Source organism: Balaenoptera ricei, chromosome 9 (genome assembly GCF_028023285.1).
Source record: "Balaenoptera ricei isolate mBalRic1 chromosome 9, mBalRic1.hap2, whole genome shotgun sequence".
NCBI lineage: Eukaryota > Metazoa > Chordata > Mammalia > Artiodactyla > Balaenopteridae > Balaenoptera > Balaenoptera ricei.
This window is the reverse complement of record NC_082647.1, coordinates 3096053-3114002: the sequence shown is the minus strand read 5'-3', so window position 1 is coordinate 3114002 and position 17950 is coordinate 3096053. Positions and strand designations below refer to the sequence as shown.

The 17950-nt window shown below is 49.8% G+C and overlaps 1 protein-coding gene and 1 long non-coding RNA gene across 7 annotated transcripts in view; one reads left to right on the top strand and one right to left on the bottom strand.

Annotated features, from left to right (window-relative positions):
• Window positions 1–9543, top strand: part of LOC132371654 (uncharacterized) — a 43193-nt gene extending 33650 nt beyond the window's left edge. For 3 of the 6 annotated variants that reach the window (XR_009504917.1, XR_009504916.1, XR_009504908.1), the window contains 3 exons: window positions 4830–6179; window positions 6707–6815; window positions 7107–7258. This is a non-coding gene — a long non-coding RNA (uncharacterized LOC132371654). The other 3 variants (XR_009504910.1, XR_009504912.1, XR_009504909.1) reach the window with 3 other exon arrangements.
• PAXIP1 (PAX interacting protein 1) overlaps window positions 1–17950 on the bottom strand; it is a 48033-nt gene that overhangs the window by 14715 nt on the left and 15368 nt on the right. Inside the window, exons 5-9 of the mRNA XM_059932965.1 lie at window positions 16216–16329; window positions 13127–13762; window positions 7676–8033; window positions 7097–7191; window positions 485–580 (exon numbers count right to left, since the gene is read on the bottom strand). Coding sequence (XP_059788948.1) covers window positions 485–580; window positions 7097–7191; window positions 7676–8033; window positions 13127–13762; window positions 16216–16329 — 1299 coding nt within the window. The remainder of the gene's footprint in view (window positions 1–484; window positions 581–7096; window positions 7192–7675; window positions 8034–13126; window positions 13763–16215; window positions 16330–17950) is intronic.

The following is a 17950-nucleotide window of genomic DNA, read 5'->3' as shown; positions in this document are numbered from 1 at the left end:
CGTGTGTCACACACACTGACACCCGTCTGTCTACAAATAACGTTTTTAAGCAAAGAGAAGAAATGAAGCTTCAGGGGATGAGAGCAGGCGATACTGAGGGGTAAGCTTCTGCTCTGCAGGGGCACAGAAGCTCGGGGGACGAACCGGGTCGGGCCTGCGTACGAATCCCCCAGCAGCTAAGAAATCCTGCTTCCGCCCGCTCTTCGTTCAGCGCGGCCCTGGCCTGGAGCAGAAGGCCGTCTACGCTCCCCTAGCACCACCTGGGACTTCCCCGTCTCCGTTCCTCACAGAGAGGCCTGGTGGCCACAGAGCTATCTATCTATCCCACCAAAGACCGCTGAGAATTAGTAAGACACAATTTTCTGTTTTTAGAGGTAGAAAAGAGTCCTTTCCAAACACGATCATCGCTAGAGTCACTCAGGACGCTAACACGGTCCAGAGGAAGGGACAGACTGGGTCCCATCGCAGCTCAGCCCTCACTCACCTGTGCGAACAGCCCGCTCACTTGACTCTCACAGAGCAGGTGCGTGCAGCGGCTCGAGAACGTGGGGTCCACAGCACCTCCGTGCGCCTGGATTATCTAGACATGCACAAGACCCAGAGTTACAGTCAACTGCCAGTGCCCAGGGGAAGGGAGAATTGTAATTTCAAATCAGATGGCTATTAAAAGAATCCATTATACATTTTCATAGTCTAGTTCCCCAAAAGTATAAAAGATACGTTATCGGTTATACCTACAGACTTTTCCACCCTGCACTGTACAATAAAAATGAACTTTAACACCATGTCATCTGAATTTCCAGAGGGAAAGTGGAATGTTCTTTCTAAAACAGGGTTTCTCAACTGGGCACTACAGACCTCTCCCCCCGAGACGCCAACAACACTCCCCCAGCTGCGACAGTGAAAAATGTTTCAGACATTGCCAATCGTCCCCCGGGGCTAGAATCACTGCTTTTAAGAAACTTTATTCTAAAAGGGGGAAGAAAAAAAAAAAAAAGTCAAAATGAAGTCTGTGAACACCAGAAAATTATTTTTAAAAACAGATTCAGTTTTTTGGGGTGAGGGGACTGTCCCGTACCTCGACTGCAATGGTTACGTAGTTGTGTGGCACTAAGGGGAACTGGTCAAAATTTAAAACGCTGTATACCAAAGGAGCGAGAATTTTATATGTTAAAAAAGACCTGCCCCACGAAACAATTCCATTTCATTTACGACTTCTTAAAATTTTTTATTAAAAAAAAGTTTTTTAAACTGGAGTCTAGTTGATTTACAATGTGGTGTTAGTTTCAGGTGCACAGCACAGTGATTCAGTTACACATACACGTATACAAATCCTTTTCTTACAATATTCTTTTCCGTTACGGTTTATCACAGGACGTTGAACGCAGCTCCCTGTGCGCTACAGCAGGACCCTGCCGTCTGTCCATTCTCTGCGCGCTCGCTTACACCTGCTGACCTCACACTCCCTCCCACTCCATCCGCCCCCCAACACGCTGCCTCTTGGCGACCACAAGTCTGTTCTCTGTGTTCATGAGTCTGCTTCTGTTTTGTAGATAGGTTCGTTTGTGTAGCATTTTAGATTCCATATCTAAGTGATATCATATGATATCTGTCTTTCTCTGGCTTACTTCACTCGGTATGATCATCTCTAGGTCCATCCATGTTGCTGCAAATGGCATTATTTCATTCCTTCTTACGGCTGAGTAATGTTCTGTTGTAGATATGTACCACGTCTTCCTTATCCATTCATCTGTCGACGGACGTTTAGGTTGCTTCCACGTCTTGGCTATTGTGAATAGTGCTGCTATGAACACAGGGGTGCGTGTGTCTTTTTAAATTATAGTTTTGTCTAGGTTTATGCCCAGCAGTGGGACTGCTGGATCACACAGTAGCTCTAGTTTTAGTTTTTTGACGAACCTCCATACTGTTTTCCATAGTGGCTGCACCAACTTACATTCCCACCAACAGTGTAGGAGGGTTCCCTTTACTCCACACCCTCTCCAGCATTTGTTATTTGTATTTGTTATTTTTAATGATGGCCATTCTGACCTGTGTGAGGTGGTACCTCATGGTAGTTTTGATTTGTATTTCTCTAATAATTTGTGATATTGAGCATCTTTTCGTGTGCCTATTGGCCATCTCTATGTCTACTTTAGAGAAATGTCTATTTTAGGTCTGCTACCCATTTTTCGATTGGGTTTTTTTTTTTTTGTGGTTGAGTTGTATGAGGCTGTTTGTGTATTTTGGAAATTAAGCCCTTGGCGGTTGCATCAATTGCAAAGATTTTCTCCCAGTCAGTAGGCTGCCTTTTCATTTTGTTTATGGTTTCCTTTGCTGTGCAAAAGCTTGTAAGTTTGATCAGGTCCCATTTGTTTATTTTTGCTTTTATTTCTACTGCCTTGGGAGACTGACCTAAGAAAACATTGGTATGATTTAAATCAGAGAATGTTTTCCCTGTGTTCTCTTCTAGGAGTTTTATGGTGTCATGTCTTATGTTTAAGTCTTTAAGCCATTTTGAGTTTATTTTTGTGTAGGTGTGAGGGTGTGTTCTAACTTCACTGATTTACATGCAGCTGTCCAGCTTTCCCAACACCACTTGCTGAAGAGACTGTCTCTTCTCCATTGTATATTCTTGCCTCCTCTGTTGAAGATTAGCTGACTGTAGGTGTGTGGGTTTATTTCTGGGCTCTCTATCATGCCCATTGAGCCACTGATCCATATGTCTGTTTCTGTGCCAGTACCACATGCTGTTCTGATTATTGTAGCTTTGTAGTACTGTCCGAAGTCTGGGAGGGTCATGCCTCCTGCTTTGTTCTTTTTCTTCAGGATTGCTTTGGCAATTCTGGGTCTTTTATGGTTCCATATAAATTTTAGGATTATTTGTTCTAGTTGTGGAAAATGTCATGGGTAATTTGATAGGGGTGGCATTAAACCTGTAGATTGCCTTGGGTAGTATGGCCATTTTAACAATATTAATTCTTCCCATCCAAGAGCATGGGATAGCCTTCCATTTCTTTCAGTCATCTTCAATTTCCTTTATTAATGTTTTATAGTTCTCAGCCTGGAAGTCTTTCACCTCCTTGGCCAGGTTTATTCCTAAGTATTTTATTTTAGGGAGTACGATTTTAAAAGGAATTGTTTTTTCTACATTCCCTTTTTGATATTTCATTATTAGTATAAAGAAATGTAACTGACTTCTGTATGCTGTATCCTCCTCCTACCTTGCTGAATTCATTTTTGTGTGGAGTCTTTAGGGTTTTCTGTATGTATGTTATATGAATATAATGACAATTTTACCTCTTCCCGATCAATTTGGATACCCTTTTATTTCTTGTCTGATTGCTGTGGTTAGGACTTCCAAAACTATGTTGAATAGAAGAGGTGAGAGGGCATCTTTGTCTTGTTCCAGATTTTAGCAGGAGGGCTTTCAGCTTTTCACTGTTGAGTATTGTATTGGCTGTGGGTTTGTCATAAATAGCTTTTATTATGTTTTGGTTCCTCTATACTCACTTTGGTAAGAGTTTTTATCATGAATGGATGTTGAACTTCGTCAAATGCTTTTTCTGCATCTATTGAGATGATCATGCGGTTTTTGTCTTTTCCTTTGATCATGTGGTGTATCGATACTGACTGATTTGTGTATGCCGAACCATCCTCGTGAACTTGGGCTGAATCCCACTTGGTCGTGGTGTTATCATCTTTTTTATGTTTTGTTGGATTAGGTTTGCTAATACTTTGTTGAGCATTTCTGCATCCATCTATGTTCATCAAAGATACTGGCCTGTAATTTTCTTTTTTGGTAGTGTCTTTGGCTTTGGTATCAGGGTGATGGTGGCTTCACAGAAGGTCTCTGGGAGTGTTCCCTCCTCTTCAGTCCTTTAGAAGAGTCTGAGAAGGATTGGTGTAAGTTCTTCTTTGTATGTTCGGAAGCTCCCTTTCTGTCCTGGCTGATCTCCCTGACAGGGAGGGGCCTCCCAGGGTGCAGGAACCTTTCCTCTTTCACAGCTCCCTCCCAGGGGCACAGGTCCCATCCTGATTCCTTTCTCTCCTTTTTTTCTTTTTTCTTTTGTCCTACCTAGTTACGTGGAGATTTTCTTGCCCCTTCAGAAGTCCGCGCTCTTCTGCCAGCATTCAGTAGATATTCTGTGAGAACCGTTTCCACATGTAGATGTATTTCTGACGTATTTGTGGAAGGAGGCGAGCTCCACGTTGCACTCCTCTGCCATCGTGATCCACTCCTCTCCATTTACTACTTTTAAAATTTGATTTTTATGTTGATTACAGGGATGCATAAACATAGTTTAATAAGGCCCAGGACAAAACCAGCAGTTTGCTGTCCCATTCACTTTCCACTCCCCTAAGGCTGCCATATCCAGCTCTTTAACTCTTTCTTCTGGTAATTATTAATATATTCTAACTAATACATTCTATGCTATTTCTTTGTCTTTTAGCTTTAGATGTTATCTACCAACCTCCTACTGTGGAGGCCACCTTCCCCCCAGAAGCTCACACACACACACACACACACACACGCGCGCGCACACGCACACACGTGTGCACACACACACACGTGTGCACACACACACGCACACACACACACACACACACGTGCGCCTTCCTAATTTGGCTCTATCACAGTCCCTATTTCAATCAGCCTTTGGGATTTGATACAGTACGCCTCGCCACCTGGTCTATCACAGCACGCCAGGACGAAGTTCCTTTCTGGTACCAACTTTTGCTTTCCCTGGTGTTTACAAATGCCTCATTCCCCTCCTTCTCACCTGTCTTCTTCTTAGCTTTCCATGTACCTTTCGCTATTTCTTTCCCAGACTCTTCAAAGAAATGCAACGTGCTGGCTCAAAAGCATGTCTCCGGACCCTCCTCCCTCCAGGGGCCAGGGCTGGACTCGGCCTGGAGCGTGGGCCAGACCAACAGAGCGCGGCGGGCGACGGCACGCGGCCTCAGCAAAGCCACGGGGGAGGCGGCGCCACGCTGAGCAGACGCGCTCCCTGGAGAGGCCCGGGGCGGGGGCGTGGGCCCCCCAAGAGCCATGGGGGCGGCATTCTAAGCGGTTCCTGCAGCCCAGCAGAGCCCTCAGATGTAGCCTCCTGGGGGCCAGGGCTCTAGCCACCTGCTAAGCCGCTTCAGGACTTCCAGCCCACACAGGAACCACGGGGTAGTAAGCGTCCGTTGTTTCAAGTCACTGAGTCTCGGGGGAGTCGTCACACAGCAACAGAAGACGAACGCAGTGTCACCTCTGCTTAACACGGTCCAGCCCCTCCAGTGACCTGTCTGTCTCCTCCACCCCGTGCCGTCCCTCCCGGAGGCCGCCCCCCGCTCCGGGGTTGGCCGGTCCCTCTCCACCCGCTCTCACGCCTGTCTGGACGGCCCTGCACCCTCACCCTCGGAATCCCTTCCCAGCTCTGGGTCACACCCCACCCTTGGCCACACCCTCCTCTCGGCTGGCACAGCACGTTTGTAAGAATGGCACACGGCAGGCACAGTTTTTGACTGGGGGAGTCCGAAAATATCTTCATCCCACAGTCCCATCTGACTGACGGACTGGATATGGCATCCCAGGCTGGGAATCTCGGGCTGCCTTTGAAAGCCAGACACCCGCCCAGGTCCCGCTGGTAGCCTCCTCAGCCCTGAGCCCGGGCGGCCCTCACACACTGCGCTTCCACGGCGGCCCCAACAGCGCCCTCTTCTCTCCTTTCAATCTGCAGAAACGCCCTTCAGTTGTAAGCGACCTTCTTTCAACTTTCTTGCCTTCATTTCCTCTGTTCCCAAACTTCTAGGATTTAATTTTGGACCTCTCGGACTAGCCCTTTAACTGACAAACAAAAACAAAACCCCCCAAAACCAAAAGCAAACCTCTTCTTATCTCTGAATTTTATTCCACTTTTTTTTTCGGGATAGTTTCTAAATATCATTACCCCCTACACTTCCATAGTTAAAAAAAAAAAAAAACGTCCACCGTTGTAACTCAGACAGGCGTCTCCTCCCCTGCCCCTGGCGACTGCCCTCCTTCGCGTGCTCAGCGCTTCCCAACCAAGCCCCAGCCCAGCCACCTCCCCGGCCTCCCGTGCCCAACATCTCACGGCCACACGCGCACCTGCCCACGCTCCACACGCTCTCAAGACGATGGGGAGCAAACTCCGGTTCCTACAACGTGCCAGGTAAGTCGGGTCTTGGAAGGGACGGCCTGGCCTTGGTCTCCGGCCGTCCATGCCTCCTGGACCCCGACCCTAACCCCGGCCCCCGGAGCGTGCTCTCCCTCTGCCGCGCCCCTTCTGCGCCCCCGCGGCCGTGCCGACGTCACTCTCTCCACTGGGACCCCTCCCTCCCCTGAACTCTTACTCGGCCTCGGCCTCGCAGACGCAGACGGGGTCCTCTGCTTAACAAGCACCCGCCCCGGCTGGCGCCTTTCTCCAGGCTCTCCCGCACCCAACGTGCTGTTCACCGCCACCTGAGCGTGCGGCTGTTCCTCCACCCGTCTCACGGTTTCCTCGCTCCTGTTCAGTCACCAGCGTTCCCTGCGTCTGACAGTGTGCCTGGCACGCGGCGGGGGCTTAAACACCAACAATGCTTGCAGGGAAGCCCACTGAAGATGCATCTGAAGCACACAAACTCATGTTTTTAAAGAAAACTGGACTCAATTTTGATTTGTGGCACTGCAAGTGTTTACTTTTCCTTTTCTTTAAAGGCCACTGTGCAAACTAATAAATCAATCAACGGACTCAGTTCCACACCTGGACTAGAAGACTCTGAGGTCCCTTCCAACCACTCGCCTTTGGAGAACAGAGATGACACAGGTACATATAAGTCCAGGGTCCCGACCCGAGGGCACCAAAACCCGATCTTCTTCCCGCACCCCCGGTTATATACAAGTCATCTGTGCCACTCAGAATTTCAGGACTGAAAATAATCTTAAGAAAGTCCAACCTTTTCCCCTTACAGTTAGGAAAACTGAAGCCCAGACAGCGGATCTGCCCAAGGTCCCAGGGGGTGTTAATAAAAATGCCCATAACACCTTCAGATATTATATGTATGTGTGTACGTATATGTATACGTATCTGCATCTCGGTAACCTTACCCTTTTCCAGGTGGCCAGCAGCTGTTTGTCAGACATCTGCTCTGGATAATCCGCAACTGCGAACACACATCCCAGTAAGAAGCCTTCCTCTGGAACTAGAATAGAATCATAAAAATCAAAGTCCCAACCCCATGAATGTGTGCACAAAACATAAGCAAGCTCATTTTGCAGAGTTCACTATGAACGTGTGAAGCGAGTCACGCCTGACCATCACGTATCCAGCAGTACGGTGAGGACCTCGGGCACACTGCTGCAAACATAGCTGCTCGCCTGTCTACGTCAAGTGACCGAGAACATGAAACCAACGGCTCCTGCCTGGGCACTGAGCATCCCGAGCTGGTCCCTGCGGCGGCCTGATGTTCTATGGACGCCAGTGTTCACCTCAGGGTATGGCGTCCCAAAGTACCAAAGAAATCTAACTGTTCCGTCCTCGTAACTACACCCTCTGTTAGGTAACGAGACCCCCATTCCCCGTTTTCTAAGCGTTATTTTGGCACGAATCCTTACCCTACCCGCAAACACTCTCCAAGTAAGCACGAGACTTTTGGGAGAAGAAAAGGAAGAAAGCACATTACTAACTCTCTACTGCTGGGTCGTGTCCGAACAGCTGGCGCGGCGGCTGGCACGGCAGGGCCTGGGGCGCCTGCGTTTGCATCTGCTGCTGGTGCAGGCGCTGGAGCTGCTGCAAGTGCGCGAGCTGGTGCTGCAGCGCCTGCTGCTGCGGGGGGAACTGGGGCCGGTGGGCCGGCGGGTAAGGCTGCTGCTGGAGCTGCAGGGCCTGCTGGGGCGGCAGGTGCGGGACGGGCGGCGGCGGCGACAGACGCGGCTCCGGGGTCCCTTTCGCCTGGCTGAGCAGCGCTGCGTTCGCGTGGCCCTGCTGGCCGCGGTTCACCTGCGGCTCTGAGGTCTTCGTCGGAGCTGCGAGGGACTGTAAGATCTGGAAACAGAGATCAGGCGAGGCGGTCAGCAGCAGCTGCCGGCGGGCGCTCCCCGCCCTCGTCAGGAGGGCAACGGCACGCCCTACACGCCGTCAGCCAGACGTTCGCTAACCGCACGGTGCAAACACAACCGCCGGCGTCTCCTGTGCACTAAGCATCGCCAGTCTCAGTGAAGCAGATAAATTCATATTGTGAGACATCTTCACCAAAATGTGAAACTAACCTAAGTGAAATGGAATAAGCTGATGAGTGAAAGTTGACCGACACAAGCTCAAGTGGCTGACGTGCTCCAGAGCAGAGGGACGGGTGTCCGGCCACACTGACCTCGCCGGCCCCGGGGCGCGGCCTTGTCCCTCCGGGGCCCCCTCCTGCCCGGCCACGAAGGCACCGGCAGCCGGAGAGCCGGACCCAAGCCTCCTTCCCACAGCTGCTGCTTCCCAACGGAGCAAGGGGTCCGGCAGAGGCGGACGCAAAGAGCCCAGCCGAGTGAAGGCACGGGACACAAGCGGCCCTGGAGAGCAGCCGCCGGCCCCTCCCGTCTGCGGTCGTCCTGCTCTGCCACAAGGACGAGGGGCGGAAGAGACACCAGCACCAGGCTTGCTCGCGTGGTCGACCTTCCCCCAGCCGAGAGCCCCTCAGCACAGCTGGTGCACTCGCCTTCCTCAGAGGTGATGGGAGCTCCGCACGTGGGACAGAACACCTCAAGCTAGAGAACCGCCGCCAGCCAGCCGAGGTTGAGTGAACCCTCCTTCCCAGGGACAGGAGTCGGCCGAGAGCTGAACAAGCTGCAGGGCGGGAGGGGGCAGGACGGGGAAGCAGGAGACACCAGCTCACTGAGCGTCAGATCGCCTGTCATTTTACTACCCTGCGCAGCGCTGGATGTAACAAAAGAAACGTGTCATATGATGAATCTTCCCAACATGCTCAAGTAACAAAAATTGGAAGCCAACTTCCTATGGTCAAGGAAACCAGTAACAAACAGATTTTACCAAAAGTCAATCGATACAATTTATCCCTATTAAAACATCCTTGTCATTTAAATAAAACTCCAGAAATGCAACCTTCACATAAACCAAAAACCTATACAAAAATCTCAAATATGTTTTTGACATGTGTCTGGCACTTAAAACAGACTCCAAAACATAAAGGTTATATAATTTGCAAGAGTAACAGACTTTGGATTTAGTGGTGAAACAAATTAAAATTGAAATAAGTTAAACTCAAGGGTTTGAGTACATCTGTCTTTGAAATCACCCTATAGCTAAGACATCTCTATAAGGAGACTCTTTGGGTACTTCAAAAACTCCTCAAGTTGAGCTCTGAGCAGGAAAAAAAGTTTTCAATACGTTTGTAATTAACAGGATAACTAATTCTTCTCTATGCAAGTATTAAAAAATACCCAGGAAAGTGGAGGGAGAAATGAACCCCACCACATCCCTGCCCAAGTATACGGAACAGCATTTGGGATGAACATTTCCATAAAAAAGCAGGCGGGAGTGGGGAGGGGACTCTGCCTGGATATCTGCAGATGGGCCACGCGCCCACACGAAGGACGCTGGTCTGGCGCAGGGGTAACGGGGTCGGGGTGGGAGGGAGGTGTCATCACTTTACAGCCTGTGGCGCCATTAAAATGTAAACTTTCGTCCATATATTACTTTCTCACCCCCAGAAGTAAACAGCCTGCCCGTCTGCCGTCATGAACAGGGCTGACCTGACTGCTGCCCGGGGCGTGCTGCTCGCCCCCCAGCTCAGGGGGCTCGCGATGGCGTCAGGTGGGCCGGCAGGAACGCCCGGGGCCAGGACCCAGCTGGAGGCCCCTTCCACGGCGACCACGATCTGAAGGGGCTGGGGGAGGCCAGGACGCGACAGGGGGGCAACTGAGAGCAGACAGAGATGCTGGCAAGAGCCCAGCCGGGCTGAAAGGTGGACGACGGCCTGGAAAGCCGTGCACGCACCTGGCCAGCCCGGCTGGGGAGCGGGCACCCTGGCAGCCCAGGGGGGGTGAGGTGCCCCTCAGGACACCGTGCATGCTCATCAGATGGCTTGTTCAACCCTCTGATCTGCCTCCGGCTGAGAACCGATGTTAGTCCTGAAGAATCGAAGAAAAAAAGAGTCTCAACTGCTTGGGCACGTAATTCGCCACATGCAAACTACAGTTTTCAGTGAACGTCGAGTCTGAATCCTTCCCTCCTGGTTGTCACAGTCATTATTTAAACTGCTTAATACCGAGAGCCACAACGTTTTACATAAAACAGCATGACACACACCACACGGCTCCTAACCTCCAGAAATCTGCAATTTAAACAGGAGTTTGATGGTTGCTATGTTTCCTCAACCCCCTGATCTAATTTTAAACCAAATCTTTTATTTCTAACATTTCCAGGATTCATTTTCTTCACATCTAGCAGCAAAATGTCCTAGTGTTCTGACACTGCTGAAGAACCCTCAGAGGATCTCTTCGTAAAGGTTCTCGTTAGTGATCAAAACCATTCCCTCGCTAGAACTGGTCCCACGTCTGCACGCGGCTGAGTAGATCAGGTCCGTCTTCTGCGGAGGTCTGGCCTGCAGGACGACGCAAAGGCAGAGATACGCCCAGCCCGCCCCCCCCCCCAACCCGGTGTAGTCAGCATTTCCATTTCCAATGAGGTGAGTTTACCTCTACATCCGAATGGAGGGAACTTGGGATTTAAGTCAACATCCACTGTATCTGAAAACTGCGGAATCCAGTAGAAATGGCCAGTCACTGATCCGCGGTGCTTTCCACCCGCCAGTGAACGGAGAGCACCGCACATCCGTCCTGTTCCCACTCCTAGCTCCTCAGCTGATGAGGGGGAAAGAGGCTTTGCACACCTGCTCCGGCATCCTCCCAGCGCCCACGTGGGTCTCCGCCTGCCAGCAGGGCAAGCCCCCTGGACGGCCCAGGCCTCCTCTCCAGACCAGCTGGCCCTCCAGCCTCCCCCGCCCCCAATTTCTGATCTTCTCTCCGCTCTGCCTCTGGCCTGGCATCCGCATCCCGCCCTCCCCGCGAGGTCCCTACAGAGCTGGGTGCTGACGCGCGGGCCCAGGTGCCCACAGGTGTGCCCACTCTTTCCTGGGCTCCACCTTCTCCCCGAGCCTTGGTGACACCGTCGGGCGAGGCCTGGCCCTGCCATTCTCTGACCACCTCATCTCAGGGGCCTCCTCCTCCTTCCCTCAGCCACTCGCTGCCAATCACCCTTCAGACTCAAACTCACCTCCCGGCCCCGCGGGTTAACACAAAGCGTGATGGGCCGGAGCTCGGGAAGGCTGGCGCGCGGGAAGTGAGCACGCGGACGGAGCCCCACTCCACGGGGCGCAGCTGCTGCTCAGCCCTGAAGGACGGGCACCGTCCAGACTTCAGATGCCAGCTCCGTTCTGCGACACCCTCCACTTCTCAAGGCAGCCCAGAAACCCCATCGTCACGGACAATCTCACGATTTGGGCAAACAAATCAAATTTAAGTTATCTGGGCCAAACTAAACGTGTTGAGCGGAACGCGGCCCGTCAGTGACTGGTGCGTGACCTCGCTCTCCGCCTTCATCACCAAAGCCACCGCGCCCCCAAAACTGCCTTCCCTTCCGGGCTGCCAGGTACCCGTCACCGCGGGGCTGCGCTCTACGGCCCCCTCCCCGCCTGGGCCAGACTCCACTGGGCTCACGCTTGCTGACGGCCCAAGCCGGGGTCGCCAACTTACACTGGCTCCTAACCGGCTGCGGTAACACGTCTTCCCAGAATCTCGGGTCGACTGTCGGAACCTTGCCCCCGAAGTCCCTGAGCCCCGTCTCCCGCCACACACTCTGCCCGCCTTTCTCTGATGCCACCCCTCCGGCGTCTCGAGGACCAGGCGCTATCAGCTGGTCACTGGGAACCCGAGGGAGGGAGGGGAGGAAGAGCACTTTTCATGCATCTTCAACCAATAAAGACTCGTTAAAACCACCCCCGCCATCAGACTCGATTGTGGTGCTGCGACTCGTGATAAGCAGCAGCTACTGGCCCCCCGCCCCGACCAGATCCCCCAGTGGCTCCTTACACGGAAGAGAAGACCCTGCGTGTCAACCTCCACCCACTCACCTACGTTCAAGCCTCACTGACCCTCCTCCCTTAGAACAGGGGCCCCAACGCCCCGTGAGGAGCCGGGCCGCGCACAGGAGGCTTCATGTGCCGCTGCCCATCGCCAGCACCCCCCCCCACCCCCGTCCGCGGAAAAACTGCCTTCCACGAAACCGGTCCCTGGTGCCAGGAGGGTTGGGGACCGCTGCCTTGGAACACGGCAAGGTCACGCCTACTCCAGGGTCTCCACAGCTGCCGCCCCTTCACCCGCAGCTCTGCCCTCCGTTCTGCCAGGGCCGCCTGGAGTTGAGTCTCCACTTAATTTAAGGAGCCTCTTCCGCCAGCGGCCCTTATAATACACGGCCCCTTGTTACTGCCTTCCAAACACCTATGCTGACCGTCGGTCTGCTCCCCCTCAAAGGAGGGCGGGGGCCCGTCTGTCTCATTCACCACCTTGCCTCCAGGGCCCACAAATACGCAGACGGGGGCCAAAACACCACCCGACCACCTTCTCTCCGTCTTCAAGTGGAAAACGTTTACGAAAACTTTCAAGGTCCATCCTGTACCAACAAGCTCCAATCACAAAACTGTACATTAAAATTAAGGCTTCGTCAACGAATGAAATAATTTACGTTATGCTATTTGTCTACCGTGAAGTTCGGTATAAGCAAACAAGGAACAGCTGGCAGACTGCAGGCTTCTCCTTGCTGCCACTGCTAATGAGACTGAGCAAGAGTGGAAGCCGTTGTCCGGGGACAGCGCCCGCCACTGGCGTCCTGGTGCCAACTCAGCAGTCAGGTCTCCAACTACGTGCCCGCCGTCACCCTCTCGTACACGGCATTTATGACACTGAAATACGTATATGTGTACGTATACACAGATAGAGACTGTAGGACACGCTCTCAGGCAAATAAATACTGCTTGTAAGCTACTTGTCCTGAAGAAGCAGAAGACAATAAAATAAATATTTAAAAAGGCTGTAAAATCCAGTATTTAAATCCTTGCTTTTCAAAGAGTGACTTACGTGCGCTACGTTGGCCGGCCGGTTGATCTGCTGAATGTCAGCACTGTTAGTGATGTTTCGCAACGTCCGCACAGCTGGACTCCAAGCGGCTATCATCTCTGACCTTTCGGAACTCTGGAGGTTTTGTCCTGAAGCCATTAAACTACCGCGGACCTCGGGGGGCAGGATGTTCCCTGGGACCGGCGGCACGTTGGCGCACAAGTTAATTAACCCGGGCTCCTGGCCGGGAGGCAGCCTGCGCTTCGCTGCCGCTAACTGCGGGACCTCCGCGGGGGTCCAGTTTAAATTTCTCTCTTGTTTTTCAGGGGACGAATCTGAAGAATCGTCAAACATCAATTCCCCTTTAGACTTTTCAGTGTTCGATTTGGGTGAAAACTGCTGGTCCCCCGAGGGGGAGCCTTCCTGAGAACTGGCGGGGCTCGACTTCTCGTCTGTGCTGCCCTCATTTTGGGAATCTTGTTCCTCGTTTTCCACCCCCTCCTCGTCCTCGTCCTCCTCCTCTTCCTCTTCATAAACGATGAGACGAGGGTGGTAAAGTGCTTCGTCCTTCTTCGTCTTCTCAGATATGCAATCCAGGACCCAGTCGGGCGTCACGATTTTAATACTTGCTCTCTTTAAAGCACATTCATATTTCTCCTGCGGGTGAAGCACAAACACACACAAACAAAACTGCAAGTTTTATCAGATTTCCTAGAAGTATGCACTCGAAGCAAGAACTTTAGGAGAGGGATACAGCTCCTGTTGTTGCCACTTTACCCAGAGGAGAAGCTCACATCCCTTTTAGACAGAGAACACGAGCACAACGAACTGTGTATCAACGGTCATAGGACGGCCTCAGGTCTGCCGAATCAGCTCTTACAAAGGCAACTTTAAGTAACGCTACGCACAGCTAGGAATCCTGAGAGAGACTCTCAGGAGCGCAAGGCGGCCTGCCGTCCAATCTGGTTGTCACTGACAGCCGCTCTGTGCAAAGTGTCACTGAGGACGGGGCACCTTCAGGGCCACAGGCAGTCCTGGGAATGCGGGGACGCTCCTCAGTCAGGTGGGCGAGTGTTTATCGAGCTCATTCTACCTAAGACACAAAGGCCGCAACGATTCTCTGACCTAGCGAGGCTTCTGACTTAGTTCTGGACGGAAGTTAAACATGCAGCGGGAATACAACAGAAACCCAGCGCGAAGTCCCGCGGGCACAGGGCAGGGAGGCCTCGCTGCACGGCGGGGTCTGGCGGGGTCTGGCGGGGGCACTGGGCGGGGGCGCTGACCGGCAGGCAGAGGGCGGAAAGGAAGGAACGCCCGAGGGAAAGGGAGATGAGCAGGGACTCTTAAACGAGAGTTACGTGATAAAACAGCTTTAAAATAAACAAGCTTGGAAACATGGCTCGGTTAACCGACAGAGTCTGACCCACCTGCTCTAAAGCCTCGGATAACAGCAATTCTCGGGAAAACACATAATTGGGGCCCTATGCTAAGTCCAATTCCTGCTGTTGGCAGGGGGCCGGGCTGGAGGATCCGAGGGTCTCTCCCCAGCTCCACCTTCAGCCTTCAGCGGGGGTGAAGTATTTACACCCAGAAACCAGCTCCCTCCTCCAAAGACTAATCAACCTACTTTGTTTTTCTATTGATTGTTATGAAATTCCTTCATTCTTCTCAATTTAAAATATTCAAGAATACAAAGGATAGTTTCATCATGCCATTTATATATTTTCTCCATAAATCTATCAAAAAATGCAAAAAAATGAATTTGCTATAAACATGCCATTGTAGTCAGCTAGTCTGTTTGACAAATCCACTCTATTCATATGCTGCCTCAAATTATAATTTGACTCTTCAGAAGTATTCACTCATAGTTTTAAAAGTTATAAAGACTTCATTCCCCTTAAAGTAGCTACCTAAAATCAAATGATTTATTTTTAGCCATAAATGAATACTGATATAAAAAGAAACCCTACACTATTTAACCAAAGAATACTACTTATCTCTTAAATTGCTATGTAAAATATAATTTTTTACTCAAGTAGATTTTAAGATTCACCTCAAATTTTCAGAGTCTCCGCTTGGACTGTGCAGCTTACTAAGTTACAACCAAACTCATGGGCTGACAGGTTATTTTCTTGTCGGGAAATGAGCATGAGGAACAGCATACATTTACGGGCTACCTCTGCTTCAAAGACGCCCTAGAAAGGGACCCTCTTGGCAGGTGGGTGTGTCAGCCTTCCACACCCCCTCGCCCAGGCCCGGCCACATGCCTCCCACCCCTCCTGTGAGTCAGTGCACTCGGGTGAAACACACACAGCGTTGATTCAGACTGAAGGCAACAAAAAAAGGAGGTAGTGACTGACATGTGGAAACATGAGCTACTCAAAAGACTTTCCTACTATAAATAGGCTTAATTCTCAAACTTATAAATAATTGTTCATGGAAGGAAAAAAGCTTGATTTCCACACAACGGTCGTTCTCAAACTTCATGCGCCTCAGGGTCCCCGGGCTCCCCCTTTCCTGGCAGGTTCTGATTTACTAGGTCTGGGGCGGGCTGGACAGCCTGCGGTTCTAACAAGTCCCGGGAGGCTGATGCTGGTGACCTGGGACCCCACCTGGGACCCCAAAGCCCTACGGCCCTCCAGTGCTTAGAGAGAAGAGCCCTGTGCTTAAGGGGGTACACACAGTTTTAAATATTCCAGATTATTAAGAAGGACAGTACACTGAGAGCTTCACCAAATGCATGTTTATAACTATCCTCAGTACAAGCCTTTTAAAAAATTGTGAAGAGGACTAATACGTATTGTCACAAAAATGAACTGAAGTTTCAGTGGACGTAAAAGGAAACTCTTAGAGATTCAAAAAACTCTTATTTTCAACATGAAATAAACCCAAATTTCTTTGTATTTAGAAGTCACATCTGGCTCAAAACAAAATTTATAATCATCTCACATCCTTTGTGGAATGAAGCTGTGTATAAATAATATAAACTAATGTTATCAGCTTTTGTAAAACGGAATCCAGTTAATTTAAACGAAGTTCAAAGAAGACACCTGATTACTGGGAATACTTAAATCACATTCAAAAAAGGAGAACGTACATGGGACGCTTACCCCCTTTGGTTCTGGAACAACCAGGTGTGTGCACTTCTTGTCGAGAGTCAGCTGGCAGCCCCCGCCATGGAAGGTGAGCATGGCCCACAGGGCGCTTCTGTCCTCAGGGGACACCTGGCAGGAACCAGAAAGCAAGCTTTCATCAGGCAGCTCCACCTCTGCTTACCTACTTGCTCACTTTATGATTAAAATACACTGTGACATCATAACAATTTTGCTTTATCTACTTTCTCCCTTACTGAATGAAATTAACCTAAGGGTATTAGTGGGAAAAACAGATGAGCTTCTAGCTATTTGCTTGTTATAATAAAAACTCTTACTCCTATCGTAAGTTTTATAATCGTCACTTTTTTTGCCTTGTCACCAAGTAAACTGAAAAATACTTATATCCACACTCCAGAGATTGAATGGAGGATTATTTCGTTCTATAACAAAACTGATAGGAAAAAGAACTAGTACACCACTCTATCTTCCACCTGTGTCATTTTTTAAAATGTTTAAATACAACAGTATCAAAATCATATTTAAGGAACTCCTTAATAATTAATGGATAACAAATAAATACTAAGTATGAAATGGATAAAACAAAAGGTAAAAATACAGTGGTGCGTAAGCTCAGGGGAAAACGTAAGTATCAAACACACAGAAAATAAGGCAAGCATAAAAGGAACAATTCTTATGCTTGCTGAGCGATGAAGTGGAGACTCCAGATGGAACGGCTCACGTGGTACAACAGGTTTCACTACAACAACCGACCAGCTACCATTTATTGCCTGCCTCCTCTGTGCCAGGAACTGTGCCAAGGGCTCCGCGTCCACCCCTAATCCCCGTGACCCGGTGGTGGGCTGCACACTCACAGAAATGACAGCTAGTAACTGGAAACCCAGACCCGGCTCCAAGCTGTATTTTCCCACTGCTCTAGACTGCTTCTCTAAGGGCGGTTACGACCAAACGTAATTACTAAAAAATAAATTTTAGCGTCTCAGAGACAAAAGAAACATTTAAGAAAAATAAAGGTGTTAATCCTAAAATAATCCTCTAAGTCAATTTTTTTCTAGATAACTTATTATAAATTGTGAATTATGGTTAAGACTTCTGAACTTTGTCCCAAGTTAATTTTTTTAAAGTGTTGACAAATAGCATGTTTTTTCCTTGTTAACTGCCATTATTCAGCCAGCCAAAAATCTAACATTCTATAGCTACTCTCATCCATTTTACAAATATTCCCAGAAATTATTTTGCATTCCGTACTACTCTGTGAATACTAACAAGAACACATTAATTTTACAAAATCACTTTAAAAATCATTATTTTATCTCTCTTTAATTTAGTAAGGCAGTGTCACATTTCAGGATACTGGATCAGAAGATGTTATTTTTCTTAGAGACTTTCACAAAAACATTTATATCCTGCAGCCTTTGGAGGTGAGATTTAATTACGTGATAATACAGATTACTCTAATGAATCATTACATAATCTTTACTTAAAACGAAAGAAAACCCATAATCTAGATATGCCTTTATCACAAAGACTGGTCACCCATCAGTTAGGTATTATTTTTATTTCACTGACGGCAGTAACTCTAGTCCTGTACCCTGCTGGCCTGGGTCCTGGCCCGGGTCTCAACAGGGCACAGAAGTTGCTGTGGAAAGAACATCACATCGGGAAGAAGGGAGGCCTGGAATGGACACAGGGCCGCCAAACTCCAGCTAAGAGCAACTCGGAAAACCTCTGA